This window comes from Opisthorchis viverrini (genome assembly GCF_000715545.1).
Source record: "Opisthorchis viverrini unplaced genomic scaffold opera_v5_26, whole genome shotgun sequence".
NCBI classification, from domain to species: domain Eukaryota; kingdom Metazoa; phylum Platyhelminthes; class Trematoda; order Opisthorchiida; family Opisthorchiidae; genus Opisthorchis; species Opisthorchis viverrini.
Genome location: NW_008751683.1, coordinates 1,336,847 through 1,354,198, shown reverse-complemented (window position 1 = coordinate 1,354,198; position 17,352 = coordinate 1,336,847). Strand labels below are relative to the sequence as shown.

Genomic DNA, 17,352 nt, shown 5'->3' with positions numbered 1-17,352 from the left:
TCGTCTTGTTCGATTGTTAATCTCGTGGAGGATCAGTGACATTCGCGGGAATGGGAGTTGCCTCTTTGTAATAGTACAGGGTCCTGGCAGTCCGGAATCTGAGAAAGATTGATTTTACCGATCCGACTGGTCTGGCCTGCGAAAAACACTAACACCCGCCCTTACGAATGGTTCCAACTGCCATGCTGGTTGAGTGAATCCTGTACGAACCCATATAGGTGACCCAGTCAAAACGGATGCTTGTCGTACAAACAACAGGTCCGGTCCCTGCACCCTTGCGTTAATCATCACCTTCCAGCACAGATTTTCACCATACGCGGCGTTTAATCATTCGGGGCATGTGACTATCAGTTACTAATACAGTGCAAGCCTCCAACTTGTCGTTCCCTTTGGGATATTCAGCCTAGCTGTGATTACACGTTGGCCCGTGAACGTCTGACTATTCGGCATCCTTCGGAACTACTTTGGTCGACAAGACAAGTACCGATTCGCCACCTTCAGCGTTCCACTGTAGCCCAGCAGCATCCGTCTCTGAGAGTTCCAAGTTGTCGCACGTCAGTTAATTCAAAATCGAAAACAACGAGCATGCTGATGGTAGGTGACGCCGTCTGAGAGGAACTATTCCAGTGGCTTTCAAAATCCTCTACTCGGTCGGTTCAATGCGGCAAATGGAGACTATATTTCCTATATATTGATAACCTTAACGCTGGGAAAGTCATTCTGGCAAATACTAATCATGGTAGCATGTGGAGATCTCGCAAATGCATAGGGCAAGACTGAGAAAACCGGTGGAAAATGCGACACCTAGGACGTGGGGAAGGCATTCGCAGCAGTAGGTAGTTGTATCGCTTGATAGGTGACTAATCTGAAGGAGGTTATAGTCAGTGGAATAGACCCGTGCTTTTCATTCCCTCTTATCGTAATAATACTGAGCAGAACACAGAGTGAGGTATTGATCGACAGTTTGTTCGGAGTTGTTCCTGATAGCAGCAAATTGCATAGTCTTGGCTGGTTCAAGGAACCACCTACATAACGTAGATACTCAAAGTAGAATCGGTAGACATGTATTTTGATTGTTTGAAATATTTGAATCGCACAGCGCGCTAGAACACGTTTTTTTCATGTATGCACCGGGGTACATTAAAGCGATAAATGTCTCGGAGAAAAAGTCGAATCTTGTCCGCTTGTGATGCCATGGTCTACTACCTACTTTTATTTTTGCTCTGAACGTGCGTGTTTTCGCGTGCACGCACAGCTGAGAAAAGCACTGTGTGATTTCCTGAATTAAAAGCACAGATAGACGTGGGGATCATTTTGTCACAGAACGCTTGCTCGATCACTGCTCTCACGTGACTTCTTCGTTCGGATTTATCCTCATCCATTTTTTTTGTGCCACAAGAACCCATTAGTGATTGGCACAGCTTCCTTTGATAAATCCTTGTTAATTTGTTAATCCATAACTTGGCAGACGCGCATGGCAATTACTGACTTTGATCCAGTCTAGTCAGATAAGTACGCGTATAAATACCAAAAGGGTTTAAACAAGGAGCAAAATTGAAATAAAGCCAGTCAGCGAAATGGTTATACAAATGGGAACTCTACTTACGGTTCACTGTTGGACCTGGGCAGATTGTAAAACATGATTGGGTGGTAATGTGTTGGTTGCGACATTCTCTGTCGTAATGGTTACAACAATCGGTATTTGGTCACGAAAAACGGACGGTTTACACCAATAGCCATAAGTGAAAGCCCTCATCCTGTATTAGTTCACCGACTGTCCAAGTCAAAGCTACTATAGCACCGGACCATAGGTGTTTCTTTAAGTTGTAGGATAACTGTCGTTACTAACAAATTGCATTGTGGTTTTACTGTGTTTAAACCCGTATATATATATATATATATAGTCCGTGGTTCGAACCCGACCTCTGCCACTCGACTTCCCCTGTCTAGGCTTGGGCAACCTGGCAATATCCCAGCCCTCGTGCCTCCTCCCTGTGGCATGGCAGCTAGGCACCGAAAGGGTGCTACAGCTGGACGATTATAGAGAGAGAGAGGGAAAATAGCTCATTGTGTCCGACATGAACTTATTGACCTGAAGGTTCGTGCTTAAAACACAACCTCACTATCTCGGTTGCTCCTGTCTAGGCACCCTGGAATTATCTCGACTCTCGTGCTTCCTTTTGATGTTGTAGCAGAGAAAATTTTGCAGCTAAACGACCATATAGAAATTGTGTGATTACAGTATATGGGCCGTACGCCGTTATTGCACATTCATGCTGCCCTTCGAGTGTTTGATCGTACGTCCCTGTTTTAAGTTCTCAGTGCGTTTGTCTTACCCGTTTAATGTTTCATATGTCCGCCCGTGCAAAGCTTTCATTCATTCCTCATAGTTCAATCGTCCTAGCTGATTCCTGATCCATTTGTCCGGAACAACAGGTTAGCATATTCGCAGTTTCACGTTACATCAGTGGGTCTTCAATTACTGATTATTTGTCGAACTCATTTCTAGATTACGCGTTCGCGGCCGTCTTGATATACGCATCAACAAGATCCGCACCGGTAACCATCACATATTTTTGTAATGAAGATCTCTGTCGCCCGAATAGAGACTCATGAGTTCAGCGTTTTGTGTGTTTGCAGTGCGCATGTGGAAAACAAAACCAGCGCGCATCAGTGTTTCGTTGCGCGCTCGTAAAAAAACCTATGTTGTGAAAAAAATCGATAATTTTGAAGTGATGAGGATCAATGTTAGGTTTTGAAATGCAACCGAGGAATCGCCGTACCAGTTGGGTATATGTGCCGTAATGCATTGGCGTCAGCCTGTCCAGTTTGTTTCGTGTACTGTAGCGTTTTTGAGGTAGTTTTTCATCATTTTGTAGTTTATTGTTCTCCCTTACCACCTGAAACTTGAACAGGCCTGACAGAATGCTATTCATTTTGTGTATGTAGTCGAATCTGTCCATTGGAACGATCTTTACCTTCTATCAGGCCTTCATAACAGAATTTGACCATTTACTTTTCAATGCGCCTGTCTGCTTGTCAATGATTATTTGAACTTTGATATTGAATCGAGGGTTTGGTAAATTTAATTAAGCAAAATCAGGATCAAATAGTTTCGGTCCAACAATCACAGAGGTTAGTACGGTGTTTATCAATGCAGGCGGCAGAAATCTATCTTTTATCGTAAATATTTGTGGTCGGTTAGCATACTTGTTCCTCTTTGATAATATGTGATTACATTTGTCATGCACAGGCGGTCGTAACTGAAAGTCACTCATGACATTTTCCATACGCATATTTGTCCGCCTTAGTTGATTTTTACTTCTGGATATGTGCGGACCAATGGAATTGGTAAAGAACTTATTCGGTAACCAAAAATGCACCCATTTTTGCGTGCTGCTACTCATCGGTGGTCAGTTTTGGTTTTTCGGGCCTTGGCAACGTGTCTCAATGTTGGTAATTCGGGTGAGTTTATGGGTTGGTAGCCCGGTAGCAGTTGCGCTGTTCGCCCACCCAGCCGACTGGTGGTGATATCTCCTCGTATGATAACGAAACGCTAGCAAATCCACTGTGAGGTTCGGCGGTACCGCCTGTTTAACAGCCAATAAATTGGTCTTGATAAAGAGATAACAGCTGCACGGTCGTTTTCCCATTGGCATTTCAAACGGTCAAAAACACCTTCTCATGCCTTTTATCCACTGAAAGCACATCAGTCCTAACAACATTGAGCTGAGATCTACATTTCAAAAACCGTATCGAAACTGGGATACACCGGAACGTTTGATCGTCATCTGCAATTGTGGGAAACGTAGGTGTCAACGTGCCTCTGCAACCTGACACTTGGCGACAAATTCTTTCAACGCAGTCAACCTATTTCTTTCTTGGACTTCGAGAAAAACTCCGTGTTCAGATGGTTCCCACTTGACCATCATCCTTTTGTTTAAAGTTTGACATCCATCGTCGAGATGCACTCACTGCATTAACCTTATTTTCTGTGCGCCGCCGCCACCACTACGACGGAAGAACTGTTTTGGACAGTTTCTCTTCAAAAACATTTTTACACTGCCTAATGTTTGTACCTGTATGCGAGGTAGCCGCCGGTTGGAAGTGTGGGACCGCCTATCCATAGTGGAGCTGACACGTCTGGCGGGAAGCTGTGTTCTTTTTGTTAATTGTTCTATGGAGATTATTCGCTTAATTCTTGGTTTGTTGAGTCGGTAGTGGACGATTCTAATAAACTATGTATTACGAAGACTACTGAATTGCAGTTGACCACGATTGGCAAGACTTCTCGTTTCTAACGATGGGCAATGTGGACACGTTGAGACTCAATGTTATCCATGCTTGATCTGATCATACTGAGCCGTGCCTTTAGTTGTTTTGGCTTCACCGCAATTTTCTGCAAAAGGTTGGATTGGTGGCATTTTTCACTACTCATCGTCATGTACATGACAGACACGTCCAGATCATTTCAAGCGAAGTTAGAACCGGTTGAAGCATGATTTCTCTGACGGCCACTCAAACACTTTCTCATGTTCACTGAAACGATTTGGAAGCACATCATTCATTTTTTTATTGTTTCTCTCTGTTATGCCGGTGATGGTTGTTTTTGCTTGCACATTTTACATTGCCCAAATGCCCTACAGACACCACATGTGAACCAAGTTCGATAACTTGACATAGGCTGTGTATTTAAGCTGATGTCCCACCAGGCTGGGAGTCTAGCAAATAGTGGTCATTACGTCGGGGCCGTTACGAAGAAAAACGAAAGTATGGGAAGTTTACCCCACACTGGCGATGGCCGATGGATGGTGGGGTGATAATGTTCTAAATCGATCGACATTTTTTTCTCTTTCAACCAGCATTTTCGCCATGCGGTCAAATGTATGGTGTTCCTGTGTTTCTCGATTCACCTGCCAGTTCCCCGTTCGAATGTATATCCTTTGTTTCAATTCATCCATTCATCTGCAGGAACTTCGAGAACGCGTACTTCGTGGAACTTACCGAGTCCCATTCTACATGACTCATGAATGTGAAACGCTGTTGAAGAAAATGCTCGTGCTCAACCCCGCCAAACGACTCCCACTTTCGGTAAGTCTTCTCCCCCCCCCCATCTACTCCATATGGTCTTTGCTTCGCACCAAATGCAACAAAACTTCGTCTAAGACTACCACTCATTAGGTTCATCGGAAGCGATCATTTCAGCAGGCCTAATGCTGCAACCGTTACCATTCTTGGATTTGAAGAGTACGGTACCGTAATATATTGGTACGTCCCGTAACTTTAGATGAGAAACGGTGTAGTGAGTCATCAATGGGCTGACCTTTGATCTACTTCCACTCAGATTCTTTGCCAGAAAAGTTGCAACAGAAATCGATCAGGAAAAACGGGTGGTCACCAGCAAAGGTCTTCGCCTCATTTGTTGTCGTTTCTTAGCGGCATCCTACCCTCAAATTTTTGTTTGTTTGGGGGGCATATGCACCCAGGTTTTTGATAAGTCAGCGCTCTCTGACGGCCTGCCCGACATGCTAGTTTTCCCTCAAATTTTTGTTTGTTTGGGGGGCATATGCACCCAGGTTTTTGATAAGTCAGCGCTCTCTGACGGCCTGCCCGACAGTGCTAGTTTTTTTTTCGTTTTTAGGAGTTTGGGCTAATTATGCTAAGTTCTATGCGCTTCATTATCCAGTTATATGTCACTGAATATGATTGTGCATTCACTGACTTGCTCAAACAGTCGCTAGTTGTGAACGGTTTGTTACACTTTCCAATGTGGACACCTAAGCCGTCATTTTATATAAATTTTGGAATTCATATTGAGCCATCAGGAGAAACTGTTCGGGGTTATCGAGCCCTCACAGATGCGATTTTTCGTCGTCCGTTCTCTCAGCTGGTATCCCTTCAGGGGAGAACGTATTTAGGCGCCTTGTGATTCCATCGTGGCCCTCGATACGGCCTTCTAAAGAGAATTCAATACGGTCGGTCAACATTTTGAGAACAACATTCGTTTTCGTCGTCTTCAGTGTTATTCACCTAGCGCACCAGCCTATCCGTGACTTTCTGAAGTTAGCAACTAATGTTGACCAATCCGCTGCACAATGTTTTCGGTGACCTTGTCTCTTACAAAATCAGATCGAGAGATTCACTGACCTCTCTGTCCAGCCTTCCGGTGTGCTTCCACTGGAATAAATTAGCATAGTAATGAAGTGTTCTCACACTCCTTGCGTTGTCACCAGTGTTGAAACAACATAGCCGGATAAACTGTAGCAATTTTAAGGTGGTGGTATTGTGTCACCAGGCTTTAGGGCATCTCATCTTGGTTCACCCTCGTCGATCCCAACAACTTTTTTAACGTCAGTCTTACAGCCATGTGAATGTGATGCAACAAAGTCTCAAGGTGAAAGTGGACCTTATTTGGAAGGAAGGAGTTTATGCTGGCGTTCTACAAAGATCTTCTCCAACCACATGATTTCGGTGAGGATTGCTAGTGGGTTAGGTTAGTTGACAGGGACATCTCCCAACTTCTGCAACCGAACTCCGGGACAAGCGTAGACTCAACCCTTCATAAATCCCAATTCTTTCACTTCGGTTGTTCTACTCGAAATCCATTATAGAACGCTTTTCAATAAACGATTGCCCGGAAAACGTAGCCGTGTCATCACCGTTTGTCGTCTTGGTCAGATTCCTAAGCCACCATGCAACCAATCCACACTCTGACTTTGTTGGTAACCTACCGGAACCAGGCGACGCGCGCCGTAGTTCTGGAACATCGGTTGTCGGAGAACTGGATCTTCGATCTACACTGTCCTCATCTTTTTTGTCGTGTTGTAAAATGATTTGGTCCCATGAACTTCTTTGACTAGAGTCCGTCAGAGGGGTTCCTTTGTATATCAGGTGTTCGGTGTTTTGGTCAGTGCGCTTGCGTCCTGTTTAGTCTTGCATGTCAGATACGTTATCTTTCTTTCGGATTACTCATTTAAGGCTGTTTTGCAGTCCTTCTACCCATCTGTCCGATGCACTACTGGTTTTTCCTCCGCAGATCAACATTTGTGGTGGTTTTCTTCAAAAGGTGACAATCCTCTCACATAGTCGTTTTGGTTCCCTTTCTCCTCCGAGAGAGAGAGGGGAAAGCTAATCATTACAGGCATCTGGATGGTCTCAGTATAACTGTTCTGATTACAGCTGGTGCAGTGTATAAGAATATGATAGCTTCCTCGCTTTCTGTCACATGCCAATTTTCGTAAATATTTAACCGCTTTCCTCATTATGCCGGAGATTTTACGGGATAAAATTTGTCTTTCACATGGAGTACGTTCGACCGCGGGTATAGTAGTTGTATGATCCACGTCAGAGCAATAAATTCAGCTTCTTTGCTTTCGCATCAAACCTGCCTCGTTCCCATCGGGAACCGACTTAGCATTCTGGTAAGCTGGCGTCATGTATGGCAGGATTAAATATATTGTGCGACAAAGACCACAGCTGCATTCAGCACACGTTGGTAGTGTGATAGACGTTCCACGTAGCCCCCAACTAACCTTCGATCTCATCAACTAATGCAGGAAACATCTGGGTCTGCTCACTTTACGGTGTTCGTCATCGGCACCAGAACTGGATATCTATATGTTTCCGACCGCCATTCCTGGGACGCTGCAACCCGCACTATCTCTAAAGCCGATCCATCCTTACACATACGCGACAAAATGCAACATTTTGGCGTAAAAAGTTTTGTTCCACTCGCAGAGGTTTTACAGCTAAGGGTATTGTGCGGCCGAGGAGCCCCGTTTTTTCCCACCTAATCCCATTCACTGCCTGCACCAGTAAGGTCGCTTGTTGTAGCTGCTTGGTTGCCATGGCAACAAGGAGAAAATGAAAACAACCGGTGTAGTAGACTGACATATAGGTCTCCTTATTTTAAGCCGGGTAAACACGGTTAACGATCGCAACTCATTAGGATTTGTTGTCGTTTGCGTATATTTGCTGATACTGCGCTAGGTCCTTTCGTTGCTTTTGAAATTCAACCGAAACTTTTTTGTGCTCCTATGTAACGCTGAGCATCTTGGTATTCGCTTTATGTGCACTGGGTGCTAGTGTCAATCAACCATGATCGGGTGGCAAACCCAGCCTAGACAACGTCCAAATGAATATCATTCCCTGGTGTCCTTGTTATTGTCGCATTAAACGGGACCTAGACCACCCATGTAGGCAGTTTTGGCGGAACGATCTGGATGGAATTGAGCTAGAATGACAAAGGATCTGACGGCAAGTAGACCAACCTACTTACGAAACGCAATACCATTTGCTTATCTAAATTGGTTTCTCGATCGATTCGCCTGTTTTTAGCCCATAACCACCGTCTCATAGCCGGCCAAAAGCTTCCCATGCTCGGTTGAATATCTTGAAGGCTTTTTCGCAGCGCTTTACTTCTATCGCTTTAAATACCCTCGGAAGTAACTGAAAGTAATGAAAACGTAGATAAACGTAGATCCAGCAATCATAGTACACAGTTCTGTCAATGAAGCAACCGCAAATTCCTGTTCACTGGAGGGCGGTTGCTAAACACAGATTTGTATGCTGATTCTTGTTCACTCCACTCTCGTTTGAACATTCTCCCCTCCTTCCACGAAATTATTATTCGGGGTCCTCGCCAAAAGCGGGAAGCTTTGGACCCATATTTCACTCTTATTAGGGCTCAGTGAAAAATGCATGTTTGTGGCCGTTTTGGGTCTCGAACACCGGAAATCTGTTCACGCTTGAGCAGTGTGGTTGGCTTTACCAGACTCCCTCAGTAACGGCCCTGGTCGTGTTGGTCGCTTCACTCGCCTCAGGATTTCCCAGTCAAGTGGCTTCGCGGATGCTTGATATCTCCTGGACCGTTTTTGCCTAGTCTTTGAGGGACTCGCTCAGTTCACAACCACATCACTATCGTTTACTTGGACGGGATCACATTCGCCTGTTTTGGATTCTATCATTCAGATGAGTTCAGCGTGCGATGATGAATTAGTGGCAGCACGCTCAACTCGCATTCAGATATCTGGAGATCAGATCATGGAACGGCCATGGATACCCAGTGCCAATGAGCTCCAATAAGTGAAACGTGTGTTCAGTGCTCCGTTCTATCTTTGGTGCGGAAGTATAGGAATAATAATTTAGCCAGGAGGGGAGAAGAGCTGTTCAAATTGGAGTGACATGAATGCGAACTCAACAACTCCCGCATCCAGCTACAGCTAATTCATACGTTGATCGCAGTATGAGGAAATTTTGTCACAGGTTATTCAATTTTTCTAGCTTTCGGTTTACTTCAGCTTGCCTTCAGCCGCCCAAATTTTAGTCACATACAAAGAAGTGCTCACGTTTCAAAAGATACTAGCGAAATCTTTTCTAGAAGCCACGATACTTTGTCATTCGTGGGCGATTTCAGGACCTTTTTGAAACCAAACGCTTTTTCTTGTCCGGATAATACCGCACATCCAATATTTTTTTATTCACATCAAAGTGTTTTTATGGAACAGAACATTATATTTTGATTTTGATTACTGCTGATAAGCCGTTGCGCACGTGTAACCTATGGATGGCATTTACACGGAGTTAAAAGTTCGATTGCTTGCTTGTTTCCAACCTTCCAGTCGAAGTTGATACGTCCCATGACGCTGTCTACCCTTTGACCAGCGTTCTAGCCTTTGCCAGCACAATTTCAGGTAGCTTGTGTCTGTGGTTTCAGTTAGGTAAATGGAAATTTTTTTCCTGTGATAATCCAGTGCCCGGGGTTCGAGTCCCGCGTAGTTGCCTTGAAATTGACTGCCGTTGTGGTGACCTTTTAATAGGTTGCAGGATAAAAGATCGTTGTACCCTTGAGCCTACTAATTGACCGTCAGGGTCCGAATGGAATGTTTTATCTGTAAGTCTAGACGTTTGATCGCAACTTGTGGGCTGACTCGGTTTCACAAAGCTCATGCTTTTGTGCACTGTGGCGTTGAATGATGTCTCTCTCGCCTAAACCGGTACGATTGACGATTAGGTCACTTAGTTCCAGTGTCTACCAGTCTGCCAAACAGTTCGTTTCACACCTGCCTTTGGATCATTACGATCGTTGTGCTTGCTACTGAATGAAAGCTAGCCGATTGTGCGATCCTGTCATGCGCACTCCAGCAGTCGTTTTCAGCTGGTTTCGCACCTATCCTTAGTGGCACTGGACACATTCTCACTTTTGGACAGGGAATCAGACAACAATCGGCTCACTTCACTGTTCTGAGGTTTACGACACGCACTGCGTCGCACCGCCCAGTCAGTTACGGGAGTGACTGCATACGTATGTATCCACAAAAGCCACACACTGACATTCATGCTAGGATACTTCACTCTTGGTTTTCCGGTTTTCTTTCTTCCTGATTCCCCAATCCCATTGTTGAATTTCCTGTTAGAGGACATTCACAGTGACCAGATTCGAGTCTTATGCTGCTGCTTCCATTCTCCTTTTTTGTCCCGTTTGGACGGAGTTGGTGGCTTCTGATTGTGGGGACATTGAAGGTGGCTGTGCCATCCATCTGTTGTGTTATACTTTTCCCGCTTATTATCCTTTTACTGTCTCACAGTCTGTTTCGTAGCCATATTTATCCCACATGACTTCTTTTCGTTGTTGTATCTCGTTCATACAGCATTTCGATAACTGTGTTTGCAATAGTTGGGATTGTTATGTGAAAACACGGAGCTGGTAGCTGTTAAATATAGAAATGTTTAGAAAATGTTTGTTCTGCCTAATCTATTCGGAACGTTCGCCCACTTTTGGGCAATTTGTTACAACTCAATTCGCAAAAAACTCTGGTGTTTTGGAGTAGTTTTGGTTCATGAAAGCTGGCTTCATACTGATCCTGATAATGGATTCATTGGACCTGACGGTAGCGACTGGTTCTCTGTTGACCGTCAGTGTAAATTTCGCAAAAATGTGGGTCGGTCGCCGTCTTTTTAACAGTAGTGATGTCTAAAAGCTCATTTTGAATTCTTCCTCATACTAGTTGTTCAATCGTAGAATGTAAATCCTTCTTCCTAAACGAATACCGCTCAGTCTTAATTTAAGACGACGTTATTTCCGCTAACCCTGTCTTGTCAACCGAAAATCTTCATCACTACCAACCCAAACAGGTGTTTTTACAGGGTGGCGTTCTTTTTGTCATGTTTATCCTGACCTAGACGTTTCTTACTTTCTGCCGGTGTAAGTAACTATCGCAGATCAGAATTTCATACGAAATTACATGCCGGATTGAATGGACCCGCTGCCGTCTTCCAAGATCCACTGATGTGAACTACCTCCGCGTTATCCTCGTGAATAATCTCAGGTGGTCGCCTCATATTTGAACCGTCTTCTTACGCCACACTCTTGTGACTTTCTTTGGTTTTAGATAAAACACCATCTCTTGCTTTAAATCTTATTCACAAAGCCATTGTCGCTGGACTTACTGTTCCTGTTTCATATTCCATGACGTTTTGGGGAAAGACTACCGCTTCAGAGTTACGCCGCTGAAATAGTCTGTTAAGTGCGATGGAATCTCCAGGAGTGTCCTGGTTTGCTGTATGGTCAGAAAGTATTGATAACTCAACCGGGAAAATAGTGTCTGACGGTGAACACCCTTTTCTCGACTTTATCTCAGGTTTTACTGACTTCCTACGCGTGATCCAAATACCAACGTTTTCGTACCAAAACTAATACGAACCGAAATTCCGCAGTTCTCAACATGATCTGGTATCATGTTAGCCTTCGTCCATTGCGTTAATGCTACTTCCCTTTGGCTGCATTTCCGGTGCATTGCCACTGCACTGCCTCTCGACTTTCCCTGTCTAGGCTTGGGCAACCTGGCAGTATCCCAGCCCTCGTGCTTCCTTTGGATGGCATGGCAGTAAGGCACCGAAAGAGTGCTACAGCTGGACGATCTCTCTGCATGCTTGTTCTTACGTATCTGCTCTGTGTCTGTACGATGAGAATTCACTTCTTGGAGTAGATAATACTAATCTTGCCTTGACTGAACAGTCGTCGATTTTCGTTTATCCCCATTCAGGAGGTGATGCGCGACCCTTGGTTGAATAACGGATTTGAAATTGTCCTGCGCCCATATTGCGAACCACCTACCGATTATTGCGACCCGGAGCGTATTGGTAAGTCACTTTTTTGCACACCTCTTTCACACTATAAGCAGCGGACTTACAGACAGATAAATGCAATGTTATGTGGCCTATACTGACTTCCAGTTCAAGCTGCGCTGTGACAAACAGGTTAACGATGGCTCCGAGATGACCTTCACCGGATGCTCCATTTCTTTCACGCTTTTTGCGATTGGTCGAGCGAGACCCTTGGTTGAATAACGGATTTGAAATTGTCCTGCGCCCATATTGCGAACCACCTACCGATTATTGCGACCCGGAGCGTATTGGTAAGTCACTTTTTTGCACACCTCTTTCACACTATAAGCAGCGGACTTACAGACAGATAAATGCAATGTTATGTGGCCTATACTGACTTCCAGTTCAAGCTGCGCTGTGACAAACAGGTTAACGATGGCTCCGAGATGACCTTCACCGGATGCTCCCTTTCTTTCCCGCTTTTTGCGATTGGTCGAGCGATTCGTTCCACCCTGGAGTGGTATACTCCCCTTTTTTCTAAGGAATCCCATATCTAACTCCAATGCAGGACTGAGGTCCACCTAACTCCATTCTTGTTAGGTGTACTATTTCAAATTCTGCAGGGCGAGATGGCCCAAGTGGTTAGAGCGCGAATTTACTGACCGGAAGGTCCGTTGTTCGAATCCGACCTCCGCCTCTCGACTTCTCCTGTCTAGGCTTGGGCAACCTGGCAGTATCCCAGCCCTCGTGCTCCCTTCAGGTGGCATGGCAGCTAGGCACCGGAAGGGTGCTACAGCTGAACGCTTTCTTTTCCTCTTTCTATCTTCTCAAATTCTGCACTCTGTTTAGGCCAGATGTGTAAGTTCATATTTCATTCTTAAATTCCCATGGTGGCGAGCAAAGCAGAACTGAATCCGGTTTAAACTTGAGGCCGAAAATTCCTCTTTCCAAACGGGATGAATGCATTACGCTGTTCATCCCTTCACTGTAGAGCTTTCGTCTTTCCTTAAGAAGTTCCTTCTTCTTGGTACCTGATCTATGAACCACCAGCTTCTCTCACTTTACATTGCGAAGGCAGCGTCAGTCGATTTGAGCTAGTGGGCAGGTAATGGTGGACCATACCGTACTCGTATATCGATCATGTGATCGATTTCAGCGGCAGCTTTTGTCCGCATCATATTCATGCATATCAATTATCCTTACATCTGCTGGGATGTGGAAAGTGGATGAGCTATAATATGAGTTTCCAAACCCGGGAGTTTGAACGCATGAATATCAAGAATCTGTGTCCGGGTGGCTGGTGGGAACACGTGACTGATTGGAGAAGGACTATCTTCGACCTGTCAACCACCTTATTCTACTCTACTGATCTAGTGGTCTTTGTGATGCTCATCCACAGTTTATGGCTTCACTAATCAGGTGCCCAGATGTCTCACTTCTCTGATTCATAATATTCTGCTATTTTCGACCGTCAGATTATGGTGCGACAGATATCAACTATACGGCTAATGAATGCGTTCGTCCTGTAATGAATGCGTGTATCGCTTTTAGCCGTTATCTGTACTGGTTGCACTCCTATGCCTGTGTCACCGAATAGCACCGCTGCTATCGAAACGGCGATGAAAAGTCGGAAATAATTCAACCGTTAGATTGCTAACTTCCATACATCTGGAACTATTCGAATTCAAGTATTGACTACCTTAAACGACTTGTAATATCCGGGTAATTGGGCCTCCATATGCTGACGGAATTTCGCTATAAATCTTGATTGGTCGGCAGCAACATTGACATTGGCAAGGAGAAAATTAGGTCTTTACCCATTTGATCTGTCTGGACGAGCTGGTTGGTTCCAAATCCGACTGTTCTCGTCATTGTGCACTTCGCAACGCTGTGCACTCCAGCTGAGCCCATTACCCTTCATTGCTGTAATTTTTCCTCTACGGTGGCACTAGGTTCTTTATATTCATGGGTTTTGAGTGCAATGTAGTATCTGTTTGCTACACCGATCGATGGTGTCTGAATGGTAGTCTACTGCGCACCCAGGTGGGAGTCTCAACCAACACACCGCCAATTGCTGTTCCGATCAACCAGCAGTGGATTATTTTGACATTTTTTGTTACCACCTGTGAGTTATTCGATCGCTGTGCACCCCATCTCAGTCACAACAATCCAGTGCGGAAATTCCCTTACTTGGTACCGATGTAACAACGGGTCCTCAAACAGTTGGTGTTTCTGAAACAAGTATAAATACTGGCAATAAACCACTGCTTCATTGGAAAGCTCAGTTGTTTTTGTGCATCTCCAAACAACCCGGTGATTGAACTCATTGAACGATTTCGAATTGCCTACAGATCGCTATTCCAAAATGTCATCTGTTACGAAATATGAGATGAGAATTTAAAAAAAGTATGATGCATCGTGCGCACATTAACCCGTTTTATAGACCCCAAAGTCATCAGTTCGCTTCAGCCGCTAGGTCAGTTTGTGCTGAAGCAGTGATAGAATAGACAGAGCAGTCTAGTCACTACATCTTCATGTGCCATGCAGCGAGAGATATTTGGTGGTTGGTCTGACCTTTTTTCATAACTGTATCCTCGCATCGTGGTTTTACAGCAGTAACCTAATGTGCTACATGTCGCGAAGTAGGAACATGTGGACTTCTGCAACGCAATCAGAAAGGCCACTGCTTTTTTCTTCGGTTTCTCAGTACTCAAGTGGATTTTATGGGTTATATATGCGGTTCACCTAAGTTCTGGTAATTCTGACTCTGTCACGTTATTTTCCGATCCTGAGAATTGACTAGAACTTTTTACTTATCGAAAAGTTGTTTGTCTAAAATCCAAAGCTGCTATGTATTTTGTGAAACATTCACGAAGCGTCCAAATAGAGCTTCCTTCAGCCTACTTGGTCTCTGCAGCCGACTGTAATGTTAGAATTCGAAAAGCAATTGAGTAAGGCGTGGGTGCATGTTTTCCCGTACTAAGAAAGCAACACATTTTGGAAATGAGTATGAGTACGTAATGGTCATAGGGAGGACTTTCCTTTCTCATTTGGACATCAGCATACGTTGCGGGTAATCAGTTCAAAATGGGGACACTTGTAGATCGCATAAAATTACTCTTGGCATGAGTAAGCGAAAATCAGCTTGATGTGTTGAGATCAAAGTGGGTCACTTGTGAGCACAGTGTGTATGTCGACATGCAACATGAATCACAAATAACCAGCATGGTTTTCCCGCACTATGGGCAACGCCTACTCTCCTGGTAGTGTGTTTCGTGCGGCGATGCGATCGACTGTCGTGACCAAATTTGTCAAGGACATGCTAAATACACGTTGTTAATGCATACCGTGTTCAATAAGATCATCAAACGATTTACGGACTTGAAAGTCTGACGCGGTAATTTCTCTTCTCCCTGTGAGGACTCTCTTAAACGCAGTCCTATTAGTTGCACCAAATTTACGTGGCTCTTCTGGGCTTGTAGTAAAGATGACTTAGTGCCATCTGGCAACTAACTCATCTATGCAGCAACCCAGTACCCATATCCTCCGCGATTTCTCAAAAGCACAGTTTAGTCGAATCTATGTACACCTTCCCTGTCAGTAGTACGTTGTTGTGCTTTAACATTTGGCAGCTGACTTACAGTTGACTGATCAGCACTGGTCATATTTAGTGTCACTAGTTAGACATCCCCTACAAGCACACACCCCTGCCCATTCCGGTGAACTTTTCGAACAACAAAGTAGGTTTTTGTGGACACATGTCGCTTATTGAAATACTGATGGTTTAAACTTAATTCTGTGGAGCTCAGTGACCTTCCCCCAATAAGGATGAAACAGTGCTTCTAGGCCTTTCGGCGCAATTAAATTCACTTGGGGGACGAAGTTTCCGTTGAAACTTCCACTGATTGCCCGATGGATTCGCCATCCTCGCGTGATGTCTCTGTCAAACCACATAACCCTTGTACTTAATCGAAATTTTGCCACCTGTTGCCATCATGCAACACCCTACTGAATATTTGGTTCGCTTGAAATAGCATTACTCACAAAGTTGCCGAAGACTCGTCGAAGACCGGTTTCGTCCTTTTTAAGGGACTCATCAGCTAAGCTCAGTTTCAGAGTTTCCGTCAACCTTGTGTTGTACTTAAATTCAAATTGTACGAAATTTGCGAACTATACTCATTTGCACACCAGTTTGATCTTAACGGGGCAATCAAATGAATCTCAGCTGAATGTCGTAAACGAGAGACCCAGCTGAGATCCCCCGGTGAAATCTATTTATTATGCAAATAATTGAATTGCTTTTGTTCATGACTCACCGTTGTGCCGATGCAAGAGGTCCTGAAATGTAATCTTGACAGTATGTAAAAGACTGGATCAGACACCATAAAATTAATGTAACGCAGGCGAGACGGTAATATTTATTCTAAGCGACTTGTTGAAATAGACTACCAGTTACATTTGCCGCAGGCGACACTGTGTGAATCGATCTGAATCAGTTTAACTTTCGAGGAAGAAATCAAACAGCAGCGGGTAGTAAGGTGGGTTTTTTCCCGCGTGTATGAAACAGCTCTAGGTTTCTTCAACACCCAGTTTGATTGAGTCACTAGCGTGAATATCATTCATGTTCGCTTACAGTTCTCTACTCAGACACAGTCTTGTTCGCATAAATTTTTGTCTCAATCGCCTTCGTAGTGTCCCACTAATTGAGTATCGTCTGTCTTTGTTTATACGTGAGACAACGTCTAGCAGACGTCGCATACGAAGCACAGGATAGCCACAACATATTACGGTCGTGCCCACTACCTTTTTCGATATACTTGATATTCAGCTAAACACCCGTTTCCTAGTTGTTTCACCACTTCATTTCCATGATATATATATATATATATATATGTAATTTAAGCCTCTAACATTATTCAGAAATAAATTAAAGGAGGGCACTCACAGTTATTGAATGACGTTGGCTGTCCCTGCATTTGTGCATCTCCGGTCAAATCTTCTTGTTTGCCACTCTGGTTAACCAGCCTTTTTAGGTATGTAGCATCCCCTGCTCTTCAGTGACAACTGTCAACCGAGTCACTTAGCTTTGCATGACTGAAGCAAATGCTATATTAATGTTGTCTTGTCTAGCTTGATCGACTTGACAAAAAATGCCGACCTAACAAACGCACTTGTGGGGACCGTCACAATTTTCTCTGGGAATTCACCGGTTCGCTTTTTCTTACCAGCGAATTTGGTTTTCGACAG

The 17,352-nt window shown here is 44.3% G+C and overlaps 2 protein-coding genes across 2 annotated transcripts in view; one reads left to right on the top strand and one right to left on the bottom strand.

Moving 5' to 3' along the window:
- The window catches only part of T265_02282 (hypothetical protein), a gene marked incomplete at both ends in the record, with an annotated part of 104,314 nt that overhangs the window by 58,451 nt on the left and 28,511 nt on the right, over positions 1 to 17,352 (top strand). The window contains 2 exons of the mRNA XM_009166486.1: positions 4,972 to 5,091; positions 12,045 to 12,141. Coding sequence (XP_009164750.1) covers positions 4,972 to 5,091; positions 12,045 to 12,141 — 217 coding nt within the window. The remainder of the gene's footprint in view (positions 1 to 4,971; positions 5,092 to 12,044; positions 12,142 to 17,352) is intronic.
- T265_02279 (hypothetical protein) lies at positions 10,350 to 10,538 on the bottom strand (the record flags this gene model as incomplete). Its single annotated transcript, XM_009166483.1, has 1 exon — positions 10,350 to 10,538. The coding sequence occupies one exon, from the start codon at positions 10,536 to 10,538 to the stop codon at positions 10,350 to 10,352; it is 189 nt and encodes a 62-aa protein (XP_009164747.1).